This window comes from Pezoporus flaviventris, unplaced genomic scaffold (genome assembly GCF_033815535.1).
Source record: "Pezoporus flaviventris isolate CSIRO_AGI_PZ_B2104156 unplaced genomic scaffold, CSIRO_AGI_Pfla_v1 ptg000054l, whole genome shotgun sequence".
NCBI lineage: Eukaryota > Metazoa > Chordata > Aves > Psittaciformes > Psittacidae > Pezoporus > Pezoporus flaviventris.
Genome location: NW_026892602.1, coordinates 4245519 through 4271364, shown reverse-complemented (window position 1 = coordinate 4271364; position 25846 = coordinate 4245519). Strand labels below are relative to the sequence as shown.

General features: G+C 40.9%; 1 protein-coding gene across 3 annotated transcripts; it reads left to right on the top strand.

Annotated features, from left to right (window-relative positions):
• Positions 1-1375: 1375 nt before the first annotated feature.
• Positions 1376-25335, top strand: RBL2 (RB transcriptional corepressor like 2). Of its 3 annotated transcripts, XM_061469042.1 has the most exons (23): positions 1377-1712; positions 3326-3456; positions 4602-4802; positions 6394-6458; positions 10491-10619; positions 11503-11663; positions 11758-11822; positions 12509-12695; positions 14503-14669; positions 15371-15480; positions 16148-16251; positions 16612-16749; positions 17216-17380; positions 17940-18051; positions 19203-19475; positions 20102-20145; positions 20233-20376; positions 20868-21044; positions 21256-21327; positions 21714-21831; positions 22804-23006; positions 23420-23584; positions 24500-25335. In XM_061469042.1, the coding sequence occupies exons 1-23, from the start codon at positions 1524-1526 to the stop codon at positions 24668-24670; spliced, it is 3291 nt and encodes a 1096-aa protein (XP_061325026.1). In that variant the 5' UTR covers positions 1377-1523; the 3' UTR covers positions 24671-25335. The 3 variants fall into 3 exon arrangements, with proteins under 3 accessions (XP_061325025.1, XP_061325026.1, XP_061325027.1); XM_061469041.1 differs by having other exon boundaries at positions 1376-1712; positions 20102-20376; XM_061469043.1 differs by lacking the exons at positions 1377-1712; positions 3326-3456; positions 4602-4802; positions 6394-6458; positions 10491-10619 and adding an exon at positions 10822-11093 and having other exon boundaries at positions 20102-20376.
• The last annotated feature ends 511 nt before the right edge of the window (positions 25336-25846 follow it).

Genomic DNA, 25846 nt, shown 5'->3' with positions numbered 1-25846 from the left:
GAGAGAGTGGTGGGGATATTACAATTAGTTTAGGTACTCATTTTCATAAGTCTCCTCCCTTTTGATGCTTGCACACTGCCCTCTGATGGTTATGGGCAGGGGTCTTCAAGATGAAGTAAGCAGTCTTCCTTACGGTGCACACCTTTGGCACAGCTGGATGCCCCAGTAATCACAAAACTAGCTGAAACCAGCCATATCTGTAAGTTTCTGATAGCTGGCAAAGATTTAGAACAGTGTGACCTTCCTACAAAATTTATTGCAAGCAGAACAGGATGGGCAGACAAGGAGTATCCTAAGCTAGCAAATGTTTAGCAGTCGTTGTCTCCAAACTAACTGATGTTAAGAAATAATTCACTCATTAGAAGGATGGAAAGAAGTAATTCACTCTCGTTAGTAAGACTACTAAACTCTGTTATCACGCCACAGACTTACAACTCAAACATTGTTCTCCGTCTTAGACCTAAAAGTATCTTAACCCTCTGTTTTCCAGCCACTTGCTTTCCTTATATCAACATTACCTACAGCCTAACTAACCATCAGTTTTTAATGCTGGAATGGGCGAGACCCCCAGGTTGTCCTGGCAGCTCAGGGGCGGCAGCTTCCAGTGCAGGCTCTGCACCATCTGGTACTGTCCCTGCTGCGTAAACATGCACGCTGGTGACCTGGGAAACAGCTCAGGTTAGCCAAACCAGCATTTGAGATGTGTCTTTTTTCCCCTGAAGCTCTAATGGTTGGTGGCTTAGAAATGTAGAACAAAAGGAAACAGCCAGTAAATCTCTTTTTAACAGTAGAGAGTGTTTTACTGGTCTACAACCATCTCTCCTTAAGGTGGGTGTTGTGGAGACCTGTTTAAATGCAGGGCCTCAGGAGCTCTCCCACCTGTGTTGTTCACCCGTTCGTACCCAGTTGTCTTCGTTATGTGCACAGCCATTTGAAAGCTTTGGACACAAGTGATTCATACTGCAAATCAATCTTTATTATATTTTGTGCCCTTGTTTTAAAGTTGCTTTTTTTCCCAACAGCCTACAACTCTTCCACTGTATTTTTTACACTTGGCTGTGTGAAAGCTCTACGCAGCAGCCTTTAACAGAGCTTGCATCCACTGTGCTTGGTTTTCATGAGCGGCTAACCGGTACCATGCGTGTGCTGCCCCTGCGTGTCCCACACCCGGTCACTGAGCAGGGCGTGTCCCGCACCCACCACACTGCGAGCTCCGCGCCACCCTGCGCTCCGCGACGTGTGCGCGCTGACGTCAGTGGTACGTCATGCTCCCCTCTGCTGCCTGCTGGGAGCGCTGCCCGGGGCGGGGCGGGGCCAGGGGCTGTGGCCGTACGCCTGCGTACACTGAGGGCGGTGACGGGCCCTGTGTCCTCCCGCCGCCCAATGAGCGGCCGCGTTAGACGGTGGGGGCGGGGCCCGGCGCCGGGGTGTTTGGATTCGAATGCGCGTCGCGACCCTGAGGGGCGGCGGCGCAGGCGCAGTGTGCGGCGAGGCAGCGCTGCCCCCTAGCGCCGGGGCGCGGCATGCCGGGCGAGGAGGAGGAGGATGGCGAGCAGGGGGTCGGGGGGGTCGCAGCCCCCTCCCCGCCGGCTGAGGAGGGGGACACCCGGCAGCGCTACGAGGAGCTGTGCAGCAGCCTCAACATGGACGAGCGCGCCAGCTCCGAGGCCTGGCTCAGCTACCAGAGCATGAAGCGCAACTACACCCTGGAGGTGAGGCGCGCCAGGCCGTGGGGGCAGCACGGAGGCAGCCGGCGCTGGGCGGGTAGCCCAGCGGGAGGGAGAGAGTTAAGTGGGGGGGAGGGAAGGGGACGGCCCTCGAGGCGTGGTGGCCTCTCCCTCACACTGTCCCTTTTGAGGCGCCGTCGGGGCGTTACCCCGCAGCCGAGCGCGGGCGCGTTCCGCCCCCTGTGCCGCAGCGCGGGTTCGGCCCGGCCCTGAGCCCCTGGACGGCAGGGAGGTGGCTCCTGAGCGGCGGGAAGCGCCGCTGAGGGACGCCGCTTCTCGCGATTGCGGTGCCCGCCCGCCGGGGAGCGCAGCTGCCCAGCTCCCGGCCCCAGCTGTGACTCGCAGGGGCGGCTGCGGCCAGGAGTTGCGGTGGAGCCGCACAGCGGCGGTCTCTGGCTCTGCAAGTGGGAAAATAACTGATCCTGAGTCACTGCAGTGAAAAGGTGTTAAAAGCGATCCTATCGCTGGGGTCTTGCGGCTGCCCGCTTACAAGCGCACTTTAGTTGTCTCAGTGAACGCTTGTCAGTAGCTGTTCAGTTGCCCACGTAGCTGCTTTCAGCGCTGTTAAGTAGATTTGGTTCTGTGAACGTGACACACGGCCCCGTGCCGGCTCCTTAAAACGGTAACGCAAAGTGGCGCACCCGCTGCGATCGGGAGATGCTTGTTACCGGCTGGGTTTTTCAAAATCAAGGCGGCTGTTACAATTAAATTCTGGAATCATCTGGAATTCTTCAGGGTTCCCCATCCCATGAGCCGGCAGCTCTCAACGCAGAGCTACACGAAGCTCCGCACGGGCGGAGAGTGAGTGGGTGGTGAACCATCAGTGCCTGTAGCTGTGTGGAGGAAGGAAATGAAGTGTTGTGGCCTGAAAGCGCCTCTGTTACACGCTGCCTGTAACCATCGGAAACGGGCTGGAAAGCTCAGGAGGAGCATTTGTGTTCGTCTCTAAAGTGTGTGGTCATCTGGCCCCGGGATACCATGTAGGCTTAAGAAACCCACAGCATCGAATTCAGTGTTCTGTGCCCACACGCCCTCTTTTTCACTGGCCTTCTCCAATTAAAACATTGGGTTTTAATCGAAGAGAGAGCATAAGATTTAAAAAGTTTTAACTGGAATTAATTTCTGCCTTGAAGTACAGGTCGAGTAACAGTTATGTTGTGCAATACAGAAAAAAAAATAAATTGAAACTGTGATTTTCTGTTCCTACTGTCTGTTCAGGGAAGAATGTTCTGATTGTAAGGAACTGTAGCTGTTGTGTATATTTTTTTTAACACAAGGCCGTACAGAATGTTATGACAGGAAAAGAGCCACAGTAAAAGGATTTTGTTAACTTTGGATCAAGAGTGACATTTATACAGGTAACTAGTAACTGCAGTTTTAGGTTTGACATAGTTCAGTGTTAAGTATCAGTTTAGTTTTGTTGTAGCTAAAATCACAGAGTAGCTCAACTTTAAAACAGCAGCTCAACATTGTCACTGCTTGAACTTCATTCATGTAGGACACGGTCCTGTCCTTTTTCCTTATGTTGGGTGCATAGCTGAAGAGGATGTTTTTCTTTGCAATGAAGTCTTTTAAATGCTTGATGGTTTAATTCACAGGGCAATGATCTGCACTGGCTAGCGTGTGCCTTGTACGTGGCTTGCAGAAAAGCAGTTCCCACAGTGAGCAAAGGGACAGCTGAGGGAAATTACGTATCTTTAACCAGAATTCTGCGCTGTTCAGAACAAAGGTAACTTTTTTCTCATTTTTAAACACGTACAAGATCTCAAAGACTGCTTATCAGCTTGTGAAATCTAGAAATTGAGAACAAATGCTAAACATCTGTCTTGTTTCCTGCTTTTAAAGATAGAATTTGTATCGCTGGAGTCTTTGTGTTATCAGATCATTGCCATGGAAGTAGAACAATTCCATTTGGTTGTTACTATGTTGTAAAAACACTGGTTTCAAAATCAGAGATTTACTTCTCTTTCTTAAAGGTGAAAGAAGCCTTTCTTTGAAAAATAGTCTGTTTTGGAAGAGTGTGCAAAGTGTGAACTTCTCACATGAGAAACCGTCTCTAATTGGCTGTGAAAATACTTTTTGGAAGAAGACTTCACTTTTTACATGTTCTTGCTTTATGAAACCAAAGTGATGTCAGAATCTGCTAAAATTGCCATCAAATGTTTATGTCCATAAAGCACTGAGTAAAATGTTCCTGAAACTATTTGCTGTATTTATTAGCAGTCTGAGTGTATTGTAACAATTTAGCAGATTGGATAAAAACTAAAAAAGAATCTTCTTATGCAGTCTTGCTCCCCATCTCCTTTACTGTTGGAGCTTTGCTGTTGATTTACATAATACAGAAATGTTTCTTTTTCATAAAAAATTAGAAATTCAGGAATTTAATGTGGATAAATTATTTCTGTGACATGGGCTGTCAAAGATTAGTAACTCCGAAATAAGTGGGGATAGATAAAGGACTGAAAAATAAATAAAAGCCAAATTTATGAAGTGAAATGTGCTGAAACTCAAGGGGTTTTCATACTTTGTAGAATCTTCTCAGCATTGTAGAACTAAGAGTTTGTTCTATTCAAGTTAATAAATTTTCAGAAAAATGAAAGAAATCTGCTTTTAGAGTAATGTGACTGTTGTAGCTGATTGTGTCTTTGTGAGGAAAAAACAGAACTGTGAAACATATTTAACATAGTAATCAAGTGAAGATCTAAAAATATTTTGTGAGCTGTCATGTTTATGGGTGAAGGACGGGCTCTGAGTACGTTATCATGATTGCAGGTACTTTAGGAAGTAGAAATTGCAATTTTGTTAGAAAGCGAACAGTATATTTCTGCAAAAATAGCCCAGAACTTTCAGATTTAATCTGTTTGGTGTTTTCAGCTTAATCGAGTTTTTTAACAAGATGAAAAAATGGGAAGACATGGCAAATCTCCCTGCCCAATTCAGAGAACGAACTGAGAGATTAGAGAGAAACTTCACTGTTTCTGCTGTCATTTTTAAGAAATATGAGCCCATTTTTCAGGACATTTTCAGATATCCTCAAGAAGATCAACCTCGTCAACAGAGAGGGAGAAAACAGAGGTATGTTCCTGTTATTTCTAGACTGATTTTAGAGCAGAATAGAGCAAAAATGTAATGAAATTGCCTGGGGTTTTTGGTTGTATTTTGAGTGCATTTTCATTAAAATATACAGTTTATACTGTTCTATAATTGGAAGAGTAAACCCCTCTAGTGGCTAGCTTGGATGGTAAGTCATGAAGTAATCTTGAAGATTAAGCTGGAAGATGTTGCTTACTAATTTTTGGGTGAAGCATATGTTAATTTTGACATTTAAACCATTCTTTACAAAACCTGCTGGAGTGACTAAATTAAAAAAAATAAAAGATTAAGGCTGAATAAAACACTGGAGAAATTGAAAAGAATCTCCTCACCATTAATTGATTTTGCCTGAATGAAAGAATTTAATACTAAATACAGTCTTACAGAGAAAATGTGATAAAGACTACTTGGTTTTGAGGCTGACATGCCTATTTCACAGTGAACATTAAACACAATATTAGACACAACATATCTCTAATGCCGCCTTTGCTGCTCTAATGCTTTGCTGTTCTGGAGATGAGCTGCAGTATATGAAGTAGCAATTCCAGTAACCTGTTACATGGAAACAAGGAACGCCATGAAGCCATAAAAATTTGTGCTAGGGGAGGAGTTTTTGTTTGTTTTTAAATCCATGTGGTAAATACTTGAGCACAGGTTCCAGTTGTGGTGGGGGAAGTGGAATAAAAAAATTAGGATTAGTTGATTACTTTGTCAAGATTTTTATGTTACCAAGAACACAAAGCAAACTTGCTAGCCATAAGTGTGAAATAGGAAGTCTAGTATGGTGTATGTGGCATTATTAAGAAATAACAAATCTTCAAGAGGTACAAAACATTTCATTTATGAAGGAGTCTTAAACAAAGACCGGCAGAGGAACTTGGTTCTGATAATCATTTAATGTATTTCAAAACTCTGTATACTGTATAAAACCCTTTACAAAATGCTTTGTTAGTACAGAGATGATATTCTTGTGACCACATAGTTCTGAAAGTTTTGCCTGTGACAAGTGTATTAACATCAACACACTGTGTAATGTGTTCCTCCAAGAACATATACCTGCTTATATTGTTCAGAATGCTTTTGAAGAAGGAATTTCAGCTCCGGCTCTCAAAATATTTCAGTTGACTCTGTGTACCATTTGTTGTGTGAAAAAGCAGAAAAAATGTTTTCTGTAGTTTTTAAATTAGGATATTTATCTGTTCTTTGGAAATAAGATCACAATTTTGCCTTAAAACATTTAGGCCAGCCATGTGTAACATTAAATTTACAATGATTTTCTTTACAATGATTAGGTCTTGGCCTGGTTTTATTGGAATCTGCTCTGTTGATCTGTCGTAGTGACATTTGGGTCATTACATGCAGGCTGACTGGGGTTCCACTTGTGTCTGTACTAAACCTATTCACAGCTTACTTTATTAACTTTAGTCAGGTTTTGTGGGAAGGGTGTAAGATTTTGGCCGCACTGCAGTGAAGCTTAATTTTCTTTTAGAATGATTGAATGTTGTATGATGTTCTATCTGTCTTAATTCGTTGAGCTTATTGGCTGTCTTCTTGCTGTATTTTTCCCCAAAAGACGACAACCATGTACTGTGACAGAAGTTTTCCAGTTTTGTTGGTTGCTGTTTGTTCATGCAAAAGGTAAGAGATTTGAAAGGGATTAAATATAACAAATCTAGTTTGTTATTTATTGCTTTATATGAGTCCTTAAACGCTGAATTAGGTGCAGGCATTTCTGAATTCAGAAATGGAGAAAGGGCCTTCATAGAACAGCCTGAAGACAGAATGTATTCTGTCTTAATTTCCCCAGCTGTATATTTTACCACACTACAAGTGAGTTATACATCCAAATAGTTTAGTAGCTTTTATGTGGAGTATTTTACAAAGTTTCCAGTGTTGTGGAGATCTATGCTGTAATTCCAAGGGAAAAAGATAGCTTAGAATTTTAGTTAATTCATATTTAGGTGGTGTTGTAATTAGCATAAGGTGTGTATTTATGTTTGCTGGGATGCTGCACATACTGGATTTTTTTTTTCCTATAACTTACTATAAATTCATCATACAATTCTGGGTGTGAATACTTCATGCTAGTATCACAGAGAGCATTCTTACTCTTTTAATAGCTTTTTTGTCTCCCTGCCTTTTTTAAAAAATGAGCATGTGGCAACTGTATCAAATAAACATATGCATTACTAAATACGTCTGCATATGCCTGTCTGGCAAGGGTGATTTTCCCTTGCATTTAGACATAGCAGTATATATATAAACAACTGTCTTGGGGACTCAGAATCCTTTGGAACACTTAAGGGGATCCTCTGTTAATATGCTTCTAGATACTATGTAGAAATAATGTGATGAACAAACAATACATTGTAATATATATATAACCTTTATTGTAAAAACAGTTTTAAAGCTAATAAGAATAGCAGCAGATTTCACCAGTTTTTCCTCGGTAATGACTGGTGGGAGAAAAAGCCTCAGGAAGAAACAGGATTAAGTCCTATTTTAGGCTTAAGTTGTTTAGTCATATCACATATAGTATGAAGTCTTTCCTCATAGAATGTGCATCTTAAAAAGAGCTTCTGCATACCTGGAGCTTTATTCACATACTGCATGGATGAGTGTTCACTGGGAATTCTGTGTAAGATAGTGTTTTGAGGGAAATAAAGACAAGATTTGTATTCCTCAATGAAAGAAAGTCTTTGTACATTCACGTCCATTGATAAATTTCCAGAGACACTTTATATTTTTTATAAGATAACTTCTAGTAGAAGAAAACTGATAGCTTAATTTCTACAAAGAAAAGGATAAAAGGAATTTGGGTTTGGGTTTGAGGTATGTGGTAGGGTGGCTTTTTTCCAGTTTAAAAGGGAATCGGTGCTAATATCCTTGCAGTGTGCTGTGATTTCCGTAATTGGCTGATTTTGAGGATAGGACAGAGCTGGCTGACATAATACTGCATTATCTGCAAATAATAATATTATTTGTTCAACACAGATTAACCTTTCTTTCTACACTGTGCCACATTGCAGAGGGTGCTAGCAGCTCCTTTGTGGAAAAGTTACTGATAATACTATCAGACCCCAACATCACATCTTTGTACAGATATCGTGTGGTATTGCACGAGTGTACTGAACACTATCTTACATAGGAGATGCCTTTTTCCAATAGGCTGCAAATTCTGTTTTACTGGGGAAGAGAGATTTTTCCTGAAGAGGTGTGTTGCTTGAAACCCTGAAATACAGCATGATTTTCCTTTTTTTTTTTTCTTTTCATCCAGAGTAGCTCTCTCCAGTAGTATGAAATACCCATTCATATCCACTGAGTCCAGAGGAGAGTTAGTACTGTACTCTATTTCCAGTCAGTCAGGACTTCACTTCTTCAGCACAGTTAGGCAGCTGAGAGAATAAGTAGGTCAGTCTGAAAACTCACAGATTTTGCTTTTCCCTTCTATAAAATCCCCATTTCTTTGGGTTGATTGGAGAGTTGACAAGGTGCAAAGGGTCTTCAAGCATCTTGTTATTGGTAAATTATTGGCTGATATGTTTGAGTAACAAGATAACCAACTAACTACATGTTAATTAGTGAGCAGTTTCAGGCATACAAATTAACATTGTAGAGAATGCCATCTTGATAACATATCCAATTAAATTTTGCATGAAGAAGGGAAATTTACAGTAATTACAGACTTTAAAATTAGTAAGTGACTAGTGGTAAATTTATTAAAATGTGGCAGCACAAAAATGGAAGCCAGATGTCAACCATTTAAGGCATTAAGCATTCCTGGTTTGTTCGCTGTGGTTGGCAGTAATGCTTATCATGGCAACCGCACATCAGTGGCAAGTTCAGGCTTGTCTCTGTGATATTGCTGCAAGCCTGAAGATCATTGTGCTCACTTTCTCAGATGCAGAAAGTGCAGGTCTCATTCGTACGTCTGGTGTACTCTGCGAAGTAAAATAGCAGGTTTGGTTAGCAGTACTTTAGCTGTTTTATTATTTGGCACTAGGTTGTGGAGGGGAGTGGAAGAAAGCTGTTTGAAATGTCACTAATTATTTTTATGAAACTACTGGTACTGTAAAATTAGATTTTGTACTGACAGTGATGATTGCCATGCTAGACTTAATGGTTATGAAAGTGAACCTGTGTTATGTGAGTTACTTTAAGATTTTTATAGATTAAATTTTGCTATTGTATTTAGGACTTCCATTGTTTTGTTTTGAACCTTTCATGACTTGGAAATAACTGAAAAATGTGTACATTTAATTCAAATTTCATGTAGACTTCATTATTTTAAATAGTTCCAATTATCTGCATTGAAATTATTTTTTTTAATTTTTATTTTTTTTACAAGCATGGAATTGAAAATTTGAATATAAATTCGAACAAGCTGCTATGTTACTGGTTGAAAAGTAACAGTAAATTAGAAAAATTCTTTAATCATATATACATTTTAATGTGTTCTAAGTGAGTTTATTACAATATGATAGATTTCTTCAAGGATTTAAACCTGTTCATAGTGGGCTCAACTAAGTGGTTTGGATCATACCTAGGGGGTGAGGGGAAAGAGTAGAAAAGTTATTAGTGTTGAAAGAGTGATAGAAAGTCATGCTGTACATATAAATTCATGGGTTTGTGATTTATGGCATTAATTCATGGTACAGTTTGTTTTAATCCTGTTTTTAGCTGTGGCCATTGCTCTAAAGGAATATCATAAACCTAAATGAGTTTGGTAGAGAGTAATGAATCTGCATATAACCTTTGGAAAGGTGGTAAGACAGTGAAGAGGTTACAAGGATTCTTTTCTACAGGAAAATAATAAATAAAAAACACTTTAGAGTTATATGAAACAAAGCTACATTGTAAACCAGATGAGAGATATACATTTTAACTGTTTCATAAAGCACAAGAGAAATTAAGTTAAATTTATTACTGTTTATGATGAGTATACCCCCACCAAAATCTTGTAAAGAAAACAGGTTGGTAAAGAGAAATAATCTCATGACTTTGAGTGAAATATAGATTCATGCTGGAGAATGGGAGAAATTGAAGGAGGGGCAGCACTTGTTCTAGCATATCTGGACATGAGGGTGTAGCCTGACAAAAGTTAAAGTTCTTTGCAGCGCTGTACACAGTGCAAAATTGGGGAAAAGGCAAGTCTCAGTCATAGCACATTTCTCCCTGTCATACACTTTTAGACCAAGATTCTCCTTCAGGCAGATAAAGTAAGAATCTGCTGAAGGACGTAGCACTGCCAGACTGGGCCTTGTTTAGGTAACAATTTTTTCTCCCTTGAGGCAGTTGCATGATACAGTTCATGCTGCTTCAAGTTATTTATGCACTTAATTACCAGATTACCGTGAGCGAAGGAGTCTGCAATATCACATTTATCAATATTCTGGGGAGGTTTGTTTTCAAAACTATGTATTTGAGTTTCTACACAATTGCTGCAGTTCCTGAAAACAAAAGTGTTTCACTATTCTCTTTGCTGCATTTTATCAAGTTTGTGTCTGCTTTACTACGTGCATTTCTATCCAGATGTTTACAGTCAGCAAAGCCTGTGTTTCCAAGACTCTTGTTATTGATTATAATAAAAATATCAACAGTTTCTTGGTTAAAAAAGTTTTAAATCTATGCTAATTTTAATTAATGGTTTATGTCTTTCTAATATTGAAGGTAATTTTCCTATGATCAGTGATGACTTGGTCAATTCGTACCATCTCTTGTTATGTGCATTGGATCTAGTGTATGGAAATGCTCTCCAGTGTCCAAACCGTAAAGAACTTCTGAATCCTAATTTTAACGGTATGTTGAAAAAAAACCTGTCTTTATCTAATGTCTCCAACAACGTTTAAGGCTACTGAGATGAGTATGAATCTATGTGGTAGAGAAAATCTAACAATATTGATTTGAAATATGTGGGAATTAAGATTTTCTGCATCTGGCTATACAGATTTCTATTCCTGTAGCATAACAGACTGCTGAATTCTGTTAATAATATAGTAAGTTCTTAGTTTACTATGTCAATAACCATTGAAGGGAGTTCCCAAGTAAAAAATGCCAGTTAATGACATTTTGGTGTCAGTGAAAGAGCACGTAGTGGCACAGGATTGCTGGGGACAGTCAGACTGGAGAGTTCCTGTGAGGCAGCAGTTGGGGAAGACCCAGTGCTAAAAAATGAGAGTGACAGTGTGTTTCTCGTTTCTGGATTGCTACTGCTCTTGTTCTGAAGAGAATGGAAATGTAGGTTGATTTGATAAACGCAACTGCAGATGACTGGTGAGAAGTTCCCACTGAATTTCTTATGTAATTCTTTCCAGACTTAGAGTTCAGTTTCAGTGCTGTACCGTATTTGCATTTGCTTTATAGTGGTTTGGATGTGAACTGGGACCATTATCTCAAATTTATTTGACTAAATATTGCAGTTCACAAGTGTTTGATTAACTTGCTATTAGAACTGACATATTTAATTTTTATCACTCAGTATCTAATTTTTTTAAATCTATGACTCAAAATTGATTTTTGACAACTATATCAAATTAAGTGGGCGTTATATAATAATAATCCTTTCAAGGGAATTAATTTGCTTATTTTAATTTCACACTGTGTAGACTACACAGCATAGAATTTAATAAGGAAACAGGCTATGGATTTGCAGAATTAAATAATACAGTATTCTTAATTGTAGGTCTACCTGAAGACTTTCACAGTAAGGATTATAAGGTATCATCTGATCCTCCCTGCATCATTGAAGAACTGTGTTCATTACATTACGGATTAGTTTTAGAAGCAAAAGGCATAAAGGAACATTTTTGGAAGCCATATATTCGGAAACTTTTTGACAAAAAGGTTGGCCAGTAAATTTGTGATGTAGAAAAATTTCAGATCATTCAGAACATTTTTAGGCACTGAAACGTCCATCCTTTTTTTCATTGTCTTACAGCTTTTGAAAGGAAAAGATGAAAATCTGACTGGATTTCTTGATCCTGGGAACTTCGGGGATAGCTTGTGAGTCATTGGATTTGTGGTTTGGCTTGCATCAGTATCCCTGTGCAGTAGCACATTGCATTTGCAGGATGATCTGTGTCTCAACAGCAGTAGTAGCAACTAGTTGACTTGCATATGAATGAATATTTGTGCATCATTACAGGCCTGTTTGAAAGAGGAATGGTTCTTCAGGATGCTATTACTTGATTTCTTCTTTTGTTCTTCATTTTCTATGTTTCCATACTTTTTTTTTTTGTATAGAACTCAGTGGGAGCACATTGAGTGACAAGTGAGAGGGAAAAAATGGGTTTGGTGGCATTTTTTTCTTTATAAACTTAGAGATGTCTGTGAGTAAGACTTACTTTCTTTTAAATAGTATGAAAATATTAAGCGTAGTTTTTGATTTTGTGCTGCTGTGTAAGTTTTGAGGAGTTTCAGGACAAATATAAGCTCTCAGTATTTTATTATGTTCCACCTGGAGCTATACTGACTGGAAAGCCATCAGATCTAATGGGAAAATAATGTCCTTGTCACTGTCATGTTGAAGATATTGTAGACTTTAAAAGAGCTACAATGCTCAAGTCAGGGTTAAAGGAAGTCCTGAAGTAGACTTCAGGAGGCTGGAACTGTGTTTGATCAGTAAGCAGGTGACCAAATACTGTCTAAATAAAATGGGGTTTGTATCTGTCTTTTCCTTCCTGCTGTAGCAAAGCCATCAACAAGGCCTATGAGGAGTATGTTCTGTCAGTAGGAAATCTTGATGAGCGAATATTTCTTGGGGAGGACGCAGATGAAGAAATTGGAACTCTCACAAGGTGCTTAAATACAGCTTCAGGAACGGAAACAGCTGAAAGAGTACAAGTGAAGCATAACTTGCAGCAGCACTTTGACAGGGTGAGTATCACATGGTTTGTGCTGCTGGTTTTATATGGAGAATAAAATGAGTTAGTCTGTCATCACAAGAAGCAGCTAGAAAAATTACTGTATTTATTGTTTAAGATGAGTTAGATTTTGTAATTGATCAGAAATAGTGTTTACTTTGGGGGGGTTTGGACAGGATTTCTCCATGCATTTGGGCTTGCTTTGATAAAATCCACTATAGAGAATATTTAGGTAATTATCTAAAGTGGGATGTTTAGGTAGACCTTTAGGTGAAGATTTTCAAGCACAATAGGAGGGACAATTCTCCACAGGTGTTCATCAGTCCTGAATTGTCTTGCAGCTGTTGGGGCTCTCTGTACTTGTTTGTGTAGCTTCCCCTTCTTTCAGATCTCTGTCTCATATGCGGAGTTGCTTAACACATGCAAAGTGATGTTTTCTTTTGACAAATGTCCTTCAGGTGTAACTGTTACATCGTTCTCAGCCTTAGGGAATGGTTTTCACCTCACTTGCCTACAAGTGTGATACACAGATACGTCTTTATATATGAGTAATGAAGTAGCACAGAATATGGTCTTTGGGAGGATAAAGAACACTATGTATTTCAGAACAATAAAGTGAAGAAGACCTATAATATTACCAGAGCCTCCATGTGACTAGAGCAGCTTCTGAAAAACAGGCATTGGCTTTGAATGCAGAATGCAGACACATATACCTATGGAAACAGAATATCAGAATGTTTTGAAAGATGGAAAAATTCTCTTAAAGGAGGAAGGAGACAAGACAGGCACATAAAGAAGGATGTAAGCTGTATTAGCACAATTAGAGCAAAAGGGTGAAACAGCCTAGGTCACTAAATAGGTATGTTATCTTTTTTCCAGAGGGAGAGCTACTTAATGGCTTTCAATATTCTGGTGAGAAAAGGTCCGAGTAACCATATCGGCAAAAATAATGCAAATAGCTAATTCTTCGCTGCTGATCTATCATAAGAAAAAGTCAACCACCAAGTTGCACTGCATGCCAGACTCATGTAGGTTTCTGTAGTGCTGACACAGGGTGGCCTGTACAACACAGCAGCTTGCGGCTGCAGTGCTTAGGCTGTTGCGTGCTTTGAGTGTCCAGGGTGGGGCTGGGGGAGCCATGTTTCTGACAGGGTGTGGAGGCAGAAATAAACCACACTTACGAATGTGGAGGAAAAACATGAGGAGCATTGGGAGCTAGACTTCATGCTAAAAAGATGGCAAAATGTAATGCATTTATTAAAAAAAGGAAAATATCTCTTGGTTAAGTGATTGTGTGGTTAGATAATTAGAAGATGCATTGGGTTTGCATTGAAGGAACATCCTTGATGTTAAATAGTTTTGATGTGATGGCTTGACGTGATGCAAATGAATTAAAATGCTAATTGGGAGGACTGTTCATGTTAAGCATTAAACCTGCTGAAAGGAAACCCTGGCTCAGTACACTTTACCTATGAGCTACACCTGCCTTCCTTACTCAGGGTAGGAGGGGACTGCTGGGTGTTTAGGGTTTTTTGATTGGCCTTGTTTTTTCAGTTCCCACCCAGTACTTGGATTTCAGTGTGAAGTCACATCCTCCCTGTTCACCTTTATATAGTACTGCTCGATACAGACACACCTGTCACTGGGGGCTCTTTTCTGAGACATCACTAGTTTGGGCTGTTTGATACTCAACCATTTTTCCCAGGCATATATCCTAACACAGGATAAGAATTATGCAGACTGCCACTTCTGTGGTTATGGCCTGTGTCTTAAGTTTTCTGGCAGTGCACAGTTATATGCTTAGTTTTTTGTCTTTTTAGTCCAAATCACTCAGGATTACAACTCCGCTAACTGGCCGCAAATATATTAAAGAGAGCAACCCATATGTGACACCTGTTTCAATGGCAACATACAGCTTAAGCCGCCTTCACACAATGCTGGCAGGGCTGAAAAATGCCCCCAGTGAAAATCTGGAGCAAATACTCAGGTAAGTTTAATGTTTAGCTACCAAACAAACCTATTCTTTAAAAAAGTTTAGTTTTAATAGCAAATGTTAATGCTGAACAGTGGGATTTGAACTGTGAGTCAGTCTTGAAAGGTTTCGGAGTAAAATAGGACCTAGAGAGATATTTAAATATCAAGGACATTGTTCTCTTTATTTAGATACACTTGTCCTTAAGGGACTGATGGCTGTAAAAACATACCATGTTTAAAACCCAGCAGTTCTGAGTGTCTCTAACAACAAACTACTAATACAAAATGTCAAGATTTTTCTTCTTCCTACTTAGCAAATCTCACCACCTAACAAATGGCTTCCCTCTGTAGGAGATGCAACATAAAATTTATTCTTCATGTAGATAAACTATTGCTTCAGGTACAATATATTAAAAATCAATTTTTATATCATGTGGAAAATGTTTAAATATTTGTCCCGCATCAACAAAAGATATGTATATTTACAACAAAGCATGCATATACAGTAATAATAATAATATGCTGTGGCCCTTTTACAGGACAAATGCAGTTAGGGCACCTATGGGTGTATTCATATTGTTCTGCAAGATATTTACAGTTTCAAACTTTCATCATATTGTAAAAATAATTATAGGTTTGGGTTTGTTTGGTTGTTGTTTATTGGTTGTTTTTTTCTTAGCAGGAATAGTATGTTAACCTTGTTTTTATTTTCAGGTCATGTTCCAGAGATCCTTCTCAATCTATTGCCAACAGAGTAAAAGAAATGCATGAAGTATACTGCCAGAGCACGCAGGCTGAAGGAGAATTCAGTAATTTTTCCAAAGGTGGGAAACATTTTACTTATACAGATAAGAATTAAAATGCCTGTAAGTGAGTACACTAATCTCTTGTAACTACCTTACAGGTTATGCTTTAGCACAAGTGTCTTCTCTGTTATTTTTGTCTTTTCCTGTATTGAGACTTGACAAATTTCAACCCTGCATGCAAATTTATCATCAGCATTAGCTTAAATCACTGGAATTTGATGATACTTTCAGTTCAACAGAAGAAATGAAAAGCACTGTTAAGGGGAGCACCTTCTTGATCAAATATAAGGATAATTGTGGTGGCATGGATTTCTGTGACAGTAATTAATTGTAGTCTTTACAAACCCTACAGCAAGTTGGATTCATTTAAATATACTTTCCAACATATTTCTTAGCTTGAAATATGTAGATTAGAGCAATGTTAGGGATTGTTCTTATAGATGGTGTCATCATCAAAATCTGAGTTCAGTAAAAAGTTATTCTGCATTCAGGAGTCAGTGCCAGCACAGGAGAGGGATTCCTAAGTTATCTTTAAATTAACTGGTTTAGTCCTGAAAGTAGTGTAGCCACAGCAGCACAGAAATCAACTCAGACTACTAAATAGTTGTATCTCTGTAGCTTAAGATATAGAATGTAATTCTTTTATTGCATTTCTCAGTACTGTTTCTACTTAAAATTCCTGCAGATGTTGCCAGTAAGCATTTTCGTCGTGCTGAGGTGCTATACTACAAGGTCTTGGAGTCTATCATTGAGCAAGAGAGGAAGAGACTGGGAGACACTGACTTATCTGTAAGGCAAACTAAAGAAATGGTACCTCATTTCTAAAGTTGGACCTACAGAAGAGAAAACCAAGTGTAGAGCACAGTATACAGCTCTGTAAAATGAGGTTAAATATCTGAAATGCTGAATGAGCGTAAATCTCTGAAGTAATGGGAGAAAACTGCACAATCATTTGTGTGTGTAAACACAAAGATACATGGTATTTTTAATGACTGAAGATGCCTCATTTTGGAGTCTGTTCTGTCTCTTATCAAATACGATCTCTTTCAGTAAGCTTGATAATCTCACTGCTGAAGAAGAATAGAAAGTATTTTTGTATTTTATAGTTACACTGTAAATTAAGCATTAAAATTTGCAATCCTCTTGCAGGCAATACTGGAGCAGGATGTGTTTCATAGATCGCTGCTGGCATGTTGCCTTGAGATCATTACCTTCACATACAAGCCACCTGGAAACTTCCCATTCATCCCTGAAATATTTGACATTCCAGTGTATCATTTTTACAAGGTAAAGTGTTTGATAGCTAGAAACGCTTATCCAGTCATGAGTAAGTCATGTTAATGTACACACTAACTCCTCATGCTCAGCTTTGCCTTGTCCCATAATGAAAAAATATTACACAAGTGTCTGACACTCTGCAGGTAGTCTGGAGTTTTGTACATTTAACAGTTAACACAGTGTTAGCAGTTTAACACAGCAGCAATATCCATGTATCCGTATAGTAATTGCTGGATTGTCCTTGTATCATAAGCTACTGTTGCAATGATTCTGCAATAGTGCTTGAAGTGTTTGTTTAGAAAGATACAACTGTCTTCTGATAAAAGTGTAAGCTAGCATCTCCTTGAGTCATAGTGATGCAGTGTTAATGTTTCTAAGAGTCTCCTCTTCCTTGAAAATCAGGAGTTCTATCTTTCTGCAAGAAAAAATGCATAAAACGTATATATTACATTGATCATAATTATCCACCTTGCAGGTAATTGAGGTTTTCATCAGAGCAGAGGATGGCCTTTGTCGGGAAGTAGTAAAACACCTCAATCATATTGAGGAGCAGATCTTGGAAAGCATGGCCTGGAAACAAGAATCCATAGTGTGGGACAGAATCAGAGATAATGAAAACAGGGTTCCTACTTGTGAAGAGGTAAATGCTTCTTTCCATGTGTTACGTAGTTTTCCCACTCAGACAGGATAGTAGAGAGGGAATGTTATACCCTGAAGAAGAGGCTCTACATGTCCAAATCTTAGTTTCAAACTATGAGGTGCTCAGTGCTGAGGACACAGAACTGTAGTGTGCTCTGGTTTGTTCATGTACAGCACTACAGAGATGGCCAAAACGGAGAAATGCAGCCAAGGTTATTATCACCCAGTATTCGCACAGTGTAGCAGGAACAGGGAACAAAATGGCCAAGGAGGCAAGGTCTGGACCAGTCACTTGTGCTTGAAGAGGTTACTAAACAAGAGGAAGCATGGTAAAAAGTAGAGTTTTAAGCCTAGTCACAGAAAGATTGTTTCAGTACTGTATCTTCCCAAGTAGGACAATGGCTACAAAGTTTTAGTTAGGCTGAGGGTAAGTTCTCCAGCATTTTTTTTTTTTTCCATGCAGTTTTGCTTTTCAGAATCTGTAGTATAGAAGCTTTTAAAAATGTGTTACGTAGTCACTGTGTGGTAGAGACACTCTACTAACAGTATGAATATTGTAGGTAATGCCACCTCACTATTTTGAGAGATCTGCTGGGAACAGTGTTGTGGGTTCTCCGTTGACACCCAGACGAATAAATGAGGTCCGTGCTGAAACTGGAGGACTAGGGAAAGGTAAGGCTTTTGAAAGTATAGTATACTTGCACTTCTTAAACCATGGCTTTAATTTTTCATCTAAGTAAGTAGTGTACAGCAAGGAATCTGCTTTAATGTCAAGGTATAGTTAATTACAAATACATTATACATGGCATTTCTAATTCAGCTCATATAGATATGTGATGCATTCATTAAGTTCAGCATGAACAAAATGCTGTTTTCAGAAAGCTATGTATATGAACAGCATGTATATCTGCATACATACGTATGTGTTAAGTAATACTTAAGTATCACAGTATCACAGTATCACAGTATGTTAGAGATTGGAAGGGACCTCGAAAGATCATCTAGTCCAATCCCCCTGCCGGAGCAGGAACACCTAGATAATGTTACACAGGAATGCGTCCAGGCGGGTTTTGAATGTCTCCAGGGAAGGAGACTCCACAACCTCCCTGGGCAGCCTGTTCCAGTGTTCCGTCACCCTCACTGAGAAGAAGTTTCTTCTCAAGTTTAAGTGGAACCTCTTGTGTTCCAGTTTGTACCCATTACCCCTTGTCCTATCATTGTTTGCCACTGAGTAGAGCCTGGCTCCGTCCTCGTGACACTCCCCCTTTATATATTTATAGACACTGATAAGGTCACCCCTCAGTCTCCTCTTCTCCAAACTATAGAGACCCAGCTCCCTCAGTCTTTCCTCATAAGGGAGATGCTCCACTCCCTTAATCATCTTCGTTGCCCTGTGCTGGACTCTCTCCAGCAGCTCCCTGTCCTTCTTGAACTGAGGGGCCCAGAACTGGACACAATACTCCAGATGCGGTCTCAAAGTATATATGCTTACATCCTTATTGCTAGCACTTGAACAGTTTTGCTTTACTGTTACACCACAATCAAAGCTCCACTTACATATTTAGTTATGTGAAGTCTCAAACTTGTCTCTGAAAAATAAAACATAACGCATGAGCTTAGAAAAATATGAAACAGTATTATTTGAGATGAAGTCATCTCTAAAAGCAATCTGTAGGGCACAAACAAAGACATGAATTGCTGGGCATGACATGTTTTGGTACTCCTTAGATTTCTGTCATGTATTTGTATAATATGGGATTATACAACAGGAGTTAAATATATGTGTGTGTGTGTGTGTGTGTTTGTTGTTTCTTAACGCACAGGCGTTTCATCCCCTTCGACCACCCTGTATGACAGATACAGCTCTCCTACAGCCAATCCTACAAGGAGAAGGCTGTTTGCTGATAACGATAATACCTCTGAGAGCAGCACTCCAGTGAGAGTTTCCCAACAGCCTGTGGTGAATACGGTGCCTGTGCAGAACATGAATCCTGAAGCGATGTCAGTAACCCCAGTGCCTGGCCAGACACTGGTTACAGTGGCAACTGCTACTGTAACCGCCAACAATGGGCAAACAGTGACAATACCAGTACAAGGTGAGAGAAAAGCTACCATAGCATTACTTGGACTTGCTCCCATCAGAGTATTAGTACACAGTAAGGAGAAGGGGGGAATAGTACACCGGTGGAGAAAAAGGATTCCTAATTGCAGAAAAATTGTTTGAATAGATGAGCAGAAGTTAGAGACAGAACATGTATACAAGGATGTTCTCACTGCTAGCATTCCTTCTAGAACTGAGTTATTTCAGCCAGCCTGCCTTCCTGAACTGGCAAGGGATGGAGGTTGAATTAGTATAAAAAAACTTGGTTCAATTTCATTATCTTCTAGTCTTCTTATGACGAAATGTCAAAAGTATTTTGATGAAACAATTTCATATATAATGTACTAAATATATAGTTATAAGCAACTAATAAAATTAGTTGCTTATTATTATAAAGCAACTTTATTTATAACAATTATTATTATTAACAATATATATATAACAATTATTCTATAAGCAACTAATAAAATTAGTTGCTTATAAAATATTGAATTTAAAAATAAAATTTAAATAAAACAACCCCAAAAAAACCAAACACCCCACAACAAATCCATAACCATCCAGAAACACCTACACACCCAGAACTTCCTGTTACTTCAGACTCTTTTCCTTAAATTATAGGTATCGCCAATGAAAGCGGAGGAATAACTTTCTTCCCAGTCCAGGTAAATGTGGGTACCCAGGCTCAGGCTGTTCCTGGCTCCATTCAGCCCCTCAGTGCCCAGGCGCTTACAGGTACCTTGAACACCCAGGTGACAGGGGCTACGCTGCAGTTGCCCAGCCAGGTCACTGTGCAGCAGATCTCTCCTGGAGAGCAAAGACAAACCCAGCCCTTTGCCACTGCCACGTCCATCAGACCACGGAAGATGAGCTCGCTTTCACTCTTCTTTAGAAAGGTAATTTTCTGTCCACTTCATGCTTTGCTTAGTTAGTATTTTGTCAAGTCTTCAGTGATTTTTAAAATATGTAATTACTACTACTACTACTAAGGGAATATTCCATTTCAATGTTAATCTGTACTTTTTTTCTATCCATACACATAGCTGGAGAGTAGTTTTCTTATGCAGGCAACTTCTCACTAGCAAAGGAGTGGATTCTCAGACCACAGTTGTGAGGTAGATTCCGTACTCATCCAGGAGGTACTTGAAGGTGTCCTTTTTCTTTAAGGCTCTGGAAAAGAAAGAAATTGACCTTTTAGACACTATGTTTTATCAAATACACAGCAGTTGATGTAGGCTGTACACTGCCCCTCCTGTGCTTGGGACAACTCAGATTTTAAGCTTAAAACAAATGTTTTCTTAGATTCAATTCCAGAACTGAGAACATCTGTTTCTTTTAAGCAAAAAAAAAGAAAAAAGATTTACTGTTTTTGTCTCCCTTTCCACAGGTGTACCATTTAGCTAGCGTTCGCCTGAGAGATCTTTGTGTCAAGCTCGATGTAACCGATGAGCTGAGGAAAAAGATCTGGACCTGTTTTGAGTATTCCTTGGTACACTCCCCTGAAATCATGATGGACAGACACCTGGATCAGCTGTTGATGTGTGCCATCTACATAATGGCTAAGGTAAGGTGTGAATAAAAAATCCAAACAAACAAAATACTTTCCTAGGACTTAATGTTCCAAACATTACAATTCCTAAAAAATACCCAAACCACCAAACTAACCAAAACAAAAACCGAAAAACCCCAAACCAACCAAACATCACAGAGAACAACCCCCAAACTACTAAAAACACCCACAGAAAAACCATTAACCTTTTCTGTCCTTCTTATAGGTGACCAAGGAGGACAGATCCTTTCAGAATATTATGCGCTGCTATCGGACACAACCACAAGCCAAGAGTCATGTAAGTACAGTTCATATTAAACAGCATGGTTTATTAAATGCCTTGGGTCTATTTTAGGAATGGATCTCTTTCTGAAGGAAGAGCATTCAATGAATGCAGACTGTGAGCCATTCCTACCAGACAGCAGTTGATCCAAAATCCTGCACTACTGAAAGCTTTTCATGCTAGACTAAACCTAAAATAGAAAATAGCTTCACTTAAAATTGCAGAGGGCAGTGCCTTTTGGATACACTCCTCTCAGGAGGTTGTCTTTTCCCCCGTAAGCACCAATGCAATACCATAATGAGTTTCTAAAAAGCCCATGTATCATGCAGGCAGTTGTTTCCTGAGAACTAGCTTCCTACTTGACCATCCTGCCTTTGCTGTGCTCCTCCTTCTCCCTACAGGTATATCGGAGTGTACTGATAAAGGGCAGGAGATGTCGACACCGCTCTGGGAGCAGCGACAGCAGCAGCCAGCAGAACTCACCTACAGACAGAAGTAAAGAGAGGAATAAGGAAAGAAGTGAGTGATTCCGAAGTCTAGAAGTTTAGGTTTAATTCCATTTCCAAAACTGTGTGTATAAAGTAAGAGTTGGATTTTATGTCACTCAATCCCAGACAGTTCTTCTTTGCTAAATTTGGACACAATTGAGGAATATATTGATACCGTGTACGAGTTGCTGTAACTCAGGGTTAGTGTTACATCACTTTGACAGTTTGGAATCCATCACCACACACGCTTCCCTGTAGAGTTTACCACAGTGGCTGGCCTGAGCTCTTTGAGCTCAGTCTGTACAGAGAACACCCCTTTGAAGAAAGGAAGAAAATCCGTGCTAGCGTGTACTCACAGGTACTCTTTTACTTACCACAGTCATGGAGCTGCAGTAGTTTCTTTTGTAGCAGCTGGCTGTCTCCAGAGACAAGGACAAACCAGGCACCCACAGCACATCTCATAGCTCTGCAGAGGCTTTTCCTTGACATTCAAACCCACGTATTTTCCTTGAGTTAAACTTTATAAAGAAAAGCTAATGAAGTAATACTGTATATTCCTACCACCAGTTTTCAAGGTACTATGAGCTAAAAAAAAGCATACTGTTCCCAACTTGAAATGGTGCCAGTTTTCAACAAGAAAGAACTACTGTTAAAAGTGCAGCACAAATGTGGAGTTGTAGCTCTGCTAGTATTGTAATGGGACTGAGCTTATACAGAAGAGCCACTTGTTTATCCAGTAAGAAGTTAGAAATCAAATGTGTTTGTGTACATGTCCTCAGCACCACACTGCTCTCTTACGGGGCTGATACTGCTTCTCTTTAAGGGAAGCTGCTAAGGGAATCACATCAGCATTGCTGATGCTGACAAGACTGGATTCAGGGCCGCTATGCTGTGATTTAGGGGTGGGGAAGGCAGTGGCTGTACAGGGCTGAACACCAGGGTGAAGGTGACTGGAGTGGGTGAAGGGGATGTGGCTGAGCTCAAGAGCTGCTCCTCATTGCAGGCAGCAGAGACTCCAGCCCCGTGATGCGATCCAGCAGCACCCTGCCTGTCCCACACCCCAGCAGTGCCCCCCCAACCCCAACCCGGCTGACTGGGGCCAACAGCGACACTGAGGAGGAGGAGCGAGGGGACCTCATACAGTTCTATAACAACATCTATATCGAGCAGATCAAAGAATTTGCCCTGAAGTACACCTCAAATGCAGTAAGTAAATTCTGTGCTTTTCAGCTGTTACGAGATTTTTTTTTACTGTACCTGCAGTGAAGTGCTCTTAGTTAACTCCACTGCAAGCAAACTCCAGGGATTGTATTTTTATGACATCAGTTCACCTGAAGGACACACTCTGCTGCTAACACACCAAGGACTGTCAGCCCCTGTTGGCTGTTTCCTCCTGTATGCAGTAGACAGCACTGAACAGTGTCAGCTGCCAGCCTCAGACAGCATTAGAAAAGTAAATCAAAACCCCCAAAGCCACCAATCTGGCCAAATCACTTGGCACAGCTTAGGTCTGTTCTAAATATGTACAGTGTGACAGCAGTGGGAAAAACTGAACAGCGCTGAAAGTGACCACCTCACAGAAGCTGTGCTTTGCAGTGTCCTTTTCCCTCTCTCTGCAGACCGACTCCCCTCCGCTCTCGCCCTACCCGTTTGTGCGGTTGGGCTCCCCTCGCCGTGTGCAGCTGTCCCAGAAATATCCCGTGTACATCTCACCGCACAAAAATGAGTCCGCGCTCTCTCCTCAAGAGAAAATCTTCTACTACTTCAGCAGCAGCCCATCGAAGGTGAGGCCAAAGGGTCTTCATTTGCTTCTGTAAATCCTTAATTCTACCTTTTCTTTGTGGTAGTGAAACTGGAGAAGGTTGTGCCGTGCACCCTTCTGTTTACATGGTGTAACACATGCTTTCTCATCTGACCCTCTTCTGACTGCCCATTCAGGCATCTAAGAAGTTGTAAAGCAATCAGGTGCCCGTGAGTACCGTGTATTTTTTTAAAGTTACTCTTTGTACTGCAACACAAGAAAGACTCAGGAGGCCAGTGACGGTAGCCTTTGCTTTCAGATGGGTTCCTTGGTGTGGAGACTGTCCAAAGAGAACACCAAGTACAGTCCTATCCTCTTGCCTGCCTAGTGGGGAAAAAGTCCCCCAGCTCTTACCACGAGAGGATTTACCAAGGGAATGTGTAATAGGCTGAGTCCTATCATCCCTGGGTACCACAAACGAAGCAGAAATCTTCCCTGGGAAGCATCTTCAGTCTTCATAGAGATCATGTACCTATGATATAAGATAACATAACTATGGGTGGAAGGCCTGTCAGCACTCCATCCCTGTCACTGTTCAAGGCCAGGCTGGACAGAGGCTTGGATAACATGGTCTAGAGTGACGCATCCCTGCGCCCATGGCAGGAGGGTTGGAACTAGATGATCCTAAAGTCCTTTCCAACCCTAACTATTCTATGATTCTATGTGTTGGAACAACAAACTTCCTTGAGTAAGACAGGAGCATACTCTGGTAATGGAGAGAACAGGACAGTGATTAAGAAGGTTGGTCTGTCAAAGGAAGCACGTTTTGCAGTGTAGATCTCCAGAAATGAAGCATATGTGACCCCACTGTAATGCAATTAAAACAAGTTCACCTTATATTCAGGTAGTCACAATAATGAGAGATTAATTCTACTTTTTCCCCCCCTTCTCCCTCCAGAGGCTAAAGGAAATTAACAGCATGGTTAGAACTGGAGAAACTCCAACAAAGAAGAGAGGCATTCTCTTGGAAGATGGAACTGAAGCACCAGCCAAGCGCATCTGCCAGGAGAATCACACTGCTCTGCTAAGGCGGCTACAAGACGTAGCAAATGACCGAGGCTCTCACTGAGCCCAGTGTTCCAGCACAGGTATTCCTTCCTTGTTTCCGTCCCTCCCTGCAGCTTCACCAGCCAGGCTGTGTCACCCAGTGCATGGGGTGACCAGGCCATGGCACATGTCCTCAGCCATGCTCACCTCTGCACTGTGGCCAAGCCGATCCCAAGGCAAGCAGCCCAGCACTAGGCCTTGGCTACAGAGCAGTGAAGAGCTTTATCTTGCTTGGAGAACACACCCTTAATTCCACTCTTTACCTTGGGGCAGGTATTTACCTACATTTGCTCTGACCTGTCCCCTCATGCTGCTTTTACCAGTGCTTCACCTTTGGACTGGGAAGTTACCATGTGTCAGATCTGGGTGCAGCCCTCCCACGACGCTGTGCATTTGTTTTTAAATAAAGACCCCCACAAAACCAATGACTTAAAAGTGATATCCATAAGAAAGTCCAGTTCAGCTTGGAGGGGGAAGATGGGGAATAGCCTTTTGGAGCTCCAGAGGAAGCTCCAAGTGGATTGTTTCCATAGTCAGGATGTTCTTTGTGCCTCTGAAAGCCACCCCCGCTGTTGCTGTGTCAGGCACTGGCTGAGCCAGGTGATGCTCTGGACTGAGCTGTGAGCAGCAGACAGTACTTGGGGCCAGGCTACGAGCATTAGTGCTGCCTGTGAGGCAGAACTCTTGAGCTGTACGTTGGCAATGGTGCTTTCTCTGCCCTGTGAATAGCTGTTCTGAGGCTGACTGCAGCGCTCGCTGCAGTGAAGCAAGCTCACTTGTATTTACTTTCCAATGGGCAGCCCGCAGCTCCCTGTGGCAAAGAAGGGCACTGAAAATCACTGCAGCACACTCAGCCTGCTGGCTTTTGTCAAGGAATTTTGTATGTTTGTAATGTGCCTCCGGGTTGTTCCCAGGAAGTTGGGAGCTGCCCCCTGGCTTGCACGGCAGGAGGATGGTGGTGTCCAGCTCTGGAAAACTCCACTGGGCTGTTTGCTTGTTTGTAAATGGCAGGGCTCAGGGGGTGGGGTTGGGTTTTTAAATGAAGTAAATCAGGCTTACTCCAGCAGGGTAAGGAAGCGGTGCATCCACTGGACTTCCTGTCAGTTTCATTTAAAATAGTTCCAAGATGTATTAAACACACCAGCAACCAGCACCATTCACCCACTGACTCCTTAACATTGGTGTACAAGGCACAGGG

What these genes read in the sequence shown, in the direction of transcription:
- RBL2 (XM_061469041.1), top strand. Translation starts at nt 1,524, where the DNA reads ATGCCGGGCGAGGAGGAGGAGGATGGCGAGCAGGGGGTCGGGGGGGTC. An exon ending in AGTGACAATACCAGTACAAG is followed by an intron (nt 19,476 to 20,101) that starts GTGAGAGAAAAG and finishes CTTAAATTATAG; the next exon opens with GTATCGCCAATGAAAGCGGA. An exon ending in TGAAGTACACCTCAAATGCA is followed by an intron (nt 23,007 to 23,419) that starts GTAAGTAAATTC and finishes CTCTCTCTGCAG; the next exon opens with ACCGACTCCCCTCCGCTCTC.